The 3,704-nt window shown below is 36.9% G+C and overlaps 1 protein-coding gene across 1 annotated transcript; it reads right to left on the minus strand.

Moving 5' to 3' along the window:
- Window positions 1-709: 709 nt before the first annotated feature.
- LOC131062558 (putative disease resistance protein RGA3) lies at window positions 710-3,238 on the minus strand. Its single transcript, XM_057996253.2, has one exon. It carries the CDS (start codon window positions 3,236-3,238, stop codon window positions 710-712), a length of 2,529 nt encoding a protein of 842 aa, XP_057852236.2.
- Between the last annotated feature and the right edge of the window lie 466 nt (window positions 3,239-3,704).

Raw genomic sequence — 3,704 nt, forward strand, 5'->3', positions numbered from 1 at the left:
TGTTGGAACATTGTGACACAAAAAATAATACAATAGTATTAGCTAGTAATCTCATTATTACAAGAAATGATTGATGGCATTAAAAACACATAAGGCTATGTTGGTAGCCTAAATACAACATAAACTAAGTGTAACTAATTAATCTCAATGATACAAAAGATAATGTCCAACTTAACCTTTAACTTTATGGAATCTATCCTACATAATATAACTATTATATGATATTTAATTTCCTTTCATCATTAACTATTATCTACCTCTCACAAGAATAATTACACACATTTCCAATATCTATATTTCATCATTAATTTAACGACTAAATGTCTTTAACTATTAATAATTAATATTTCACAATTTAATTTATCTAAAACAATATGGTTAATTACTAGTTCTCATCTCCTCCATTAAAATTAATTAGTAGTAATTTATACACCTTTAAAAATTAATAAAATTTATTCTTCTCTAATAAAGTAGTTTTAAAACTATAACTATGACAATAGATGAATTTGAAATTTGAGCTTTACAATTTAAAATATAAAAATATCTTAATAATATCTGTCTATTATGACATAATTTTTACATAAGGATTAGTGACCTTAATTTTATTCCAATATTCTCCCCCTACTTTAAACATTTCCTCTAATTGATGGGACATTTTATAATATAAAAGCTTCAATTTTTTTAACTACTCCAATCCCTCTCCCACCTTTTAAACTTTCCTGCAATTACATAGATGAAACTCCTCCAGACATATCATTGCCCCCTCCTCCAATTCAGGAAACTCCTCTAATTCATTGAACCAATCAATTTTCAAGAAGCGCAGATGCATAAGGCCTCCCCGCTGCCCAAAAGCCTTTGGCAGTTCTTTGCAGCTATCATTTCCCGACAACTCCAACCTCACTAGGTTGGGCATTGTTGGCAACTTTGGATAATTACTACAATCACACCACTTTAACTCGAGTTCCCTCAAATTTGCCATGTCACATATCCAACTTCCTACTGCAAAACTCCATAGTATAAGACTTTCTAGATCTTTCATTGCTGTCATTTTCTTCGGAATCTCCAATTCTTTTACAGTGCTGTTACGAATTGTCAGACGACGCATCTTTACCAGTAGTGCAAGTATCCCTTCTTCTATCCTTGAACCCATTGCCTTGTTAACATCTAAGGATAGTTCCTGAAGTTGAGTGATATTGACAAAATCCTTTGGTCCCATGAATCCTTCGCCTTCACTAGAAAGGTCTAACTCACCTGATCGCAGTGTTCTCAAAGCAATTAGCTTTGATATTCCTTTTGGCATGCGTTTAACACCCTTGCACTCTAAATGCTGAAGGCAATTCACTTCATTTATCCATACTGGCAATTCCTTACATCGTTTAGGCAGAGCAAGAAACAAGAGACTTTTCAGGTATCTCACACTCTTTGGTACCTTCTCAATTTCTGTATCATTTAAATTCAAGACTTTTAGAAGTTTCAACTTTCCAAGGCTTTGAGGCAATGTAGAGATGCTGGTCCCGCTCAATTCGAGAACACGCAATCTTCTCATAGCATTAAACATGTCCCCGGGAATTCTTCTAATCCTCCAATTCTGAGACAATGAGAGGGTGTGGAGCCAAAGAAGATGTCTCTCTGATATGGGAGGGTCATTTACATCTTTCATGCCCAGTAAAATCCGACAGCAGTCACCACATTGACCACAAGAAGCTTCCTCAACTGAAAAAATACATTTATTTTCTTTTGATATTGTTATGGCCAAATTATGCAACAAATCGTGAGCTCTACAATAATTGGTTAGTTTACAACCTGGCCTATCCTCATATTGTTCCCATACTTGAAGCAGACAGAGATTGGCAAGCTGATTAATACAATCCCATGCTGCCTCCCACTGACCCTCTCCAGCTGGAATAAAGCCTTCCCCTATCCACAGATATACTAGATACTCACATTTTATCTGCTCAACCTTGGGAAAGAAAGAAAGATAAAAAAAACACGCTTTAAGACGAGCAGGCAATGAGAAATAACTGAGTCTGAGAATGGGCATGATCTGATCATCATCGGCAACAACTACCCCTTTAAGCCGATGGAGCTTTGACTCCCACTCCCTTGGCATTGTTGTCTTCGGCAGAGATGCAGCTACCATTTTGATAGCTAGCGGCAAATTCCCACATTGCTTTAAAATGTCACGGCCTACTCCGTGGAGCTGATGATTTGGCGCTTCATTTCCTTTAAATGCATAGAAACAAAACAGACTCCAACTCTCTTTCTCTGACAAAAATTGCATCTCGTAAATATGAGCATTCAGAATTATACAAACCTCTCTGTTTCTTGTGCTAACCAGAATTTTGCAATGCCCATTGTCTCCGGTTAAGAGGCCAAGCTTACATAATAAATCTTCCCTCGCCTCCCACACATCATCTAAGACCACAAGATATCTCTTTCCTTTGAGATTTTCATGAATCAACTCTGCTGCTCTCTCATGAGATATTCCCTCGCTCCTAATGTGCTGTCCTAAACCTAAGTGGGAAGCTATGTCGCATTGCAACGTGGAAATGGAATAAGACTGAGAAAATGAAAGCCATATAGATTTATCATACCTTTCCTTTACGTTGTTGAAAACATGCTGAAGAAGATAAGACTTGCCTATACCTCCCATCCCAACCACTGCAATAATTGGAGAGGCATTGGTGTCCAACAATCTGAGCATGTAATCAACTTTGGACTCTATTCCCACTGCGTGTGAATAGCTGCCACTGGGCAGAAGATAAGATTTGTTGTGGTCTACACTATGAGATGTACTGGGCGATGCTTCGTTTAAAGACCAAACTTCACCCAATAGCTTCAGCTCGTTGCTATCTTCAATAATAGATCTCATGCGTTCCTTGATGTCCTTGATTTTCCGCCCTATCCTATGGCGAAAAATCAATTTATTATAACTCATCCCACAATAGTGAGGATCATTTCCATAAATAGATTCTACAACGCATTCCTCACAGATGTCTTCTGCAAGCAGGGAAACAACGCGAATTCTCTCTAGCCATTGCTTTACACCCTCCTTATGTGGAGACTGTTGATCAGCATCTTGCAGAAAGCTCCTTACATATATGAGTTTATCCTTTAACCACGAGAAGTCTTCTTTGAAATCCAGTAGTAGGTTTGCCTCCTCAGTTAATTTCTGAACGGCCATCTCCACGGCCACCTCACAAATTTTCTCTATAGCAGCTTCTCCGAGAAATGCCATGCTTGAAAAATGAGAGTGAACCGAAAAAATTCTCTCAAGTTTCTAATTCTATGCAGACAAAATAAAGTGACCCAAAGACTTAGAAAATAGAGTTGATATGCACACCAAAAACAACACAGACTTGATAAAGTTGGATTCGATGTGAGAATGATCATTTACAAACTAACCATTTATAGCAACCAACTTCTACTCTTTACTTGCAATGCCTTTCTTGATACCTACGTATACAGAGTTACGTTCTTTAACCTTTCTAGAAAATTGAATAAGACAATGGGACAGGATAGAAATTGGAAAGCTAAAGAGAATTTTGCTTCTGTAGGAAAGCTCAAGAGAATTTAGACACAGTAGTAAGTCATCCAAACATACATAGGTTAGCTCGAAATGGATAAGAGTTGCCAAAGTGTCTTTTTCAAATGAGATAAAAATATAAAAACGACAATTTGAACTAAAATTAGAAGCTATAATA

The sequence above is a fragment of the Cryptomeria japonica genome, chromosome 4 (genome assembly GCF_030272615.1).
Source record: "Cryptomeria japonica chromosome 4, Sugi_1.0, whole genome shotgun sequence".
Taxonomy (NCBI): Eukaryota; Viridiplantae; Streptophyta; class Pinopsida; order Cupressales; family Cupressaceae; genus Cryptomeria; species Cryptomeria japonica.

Bases quoted from the DNA above. Each gene is read 5' to 3' on its own strand.
- LOC131062558 (XM_057996253.2), bottom strand. From the start codon at position 3,238: ATGGCATTTCTCGGAGAAGCTGCTATAGAGAAAATTTGTGAGGTGGCC.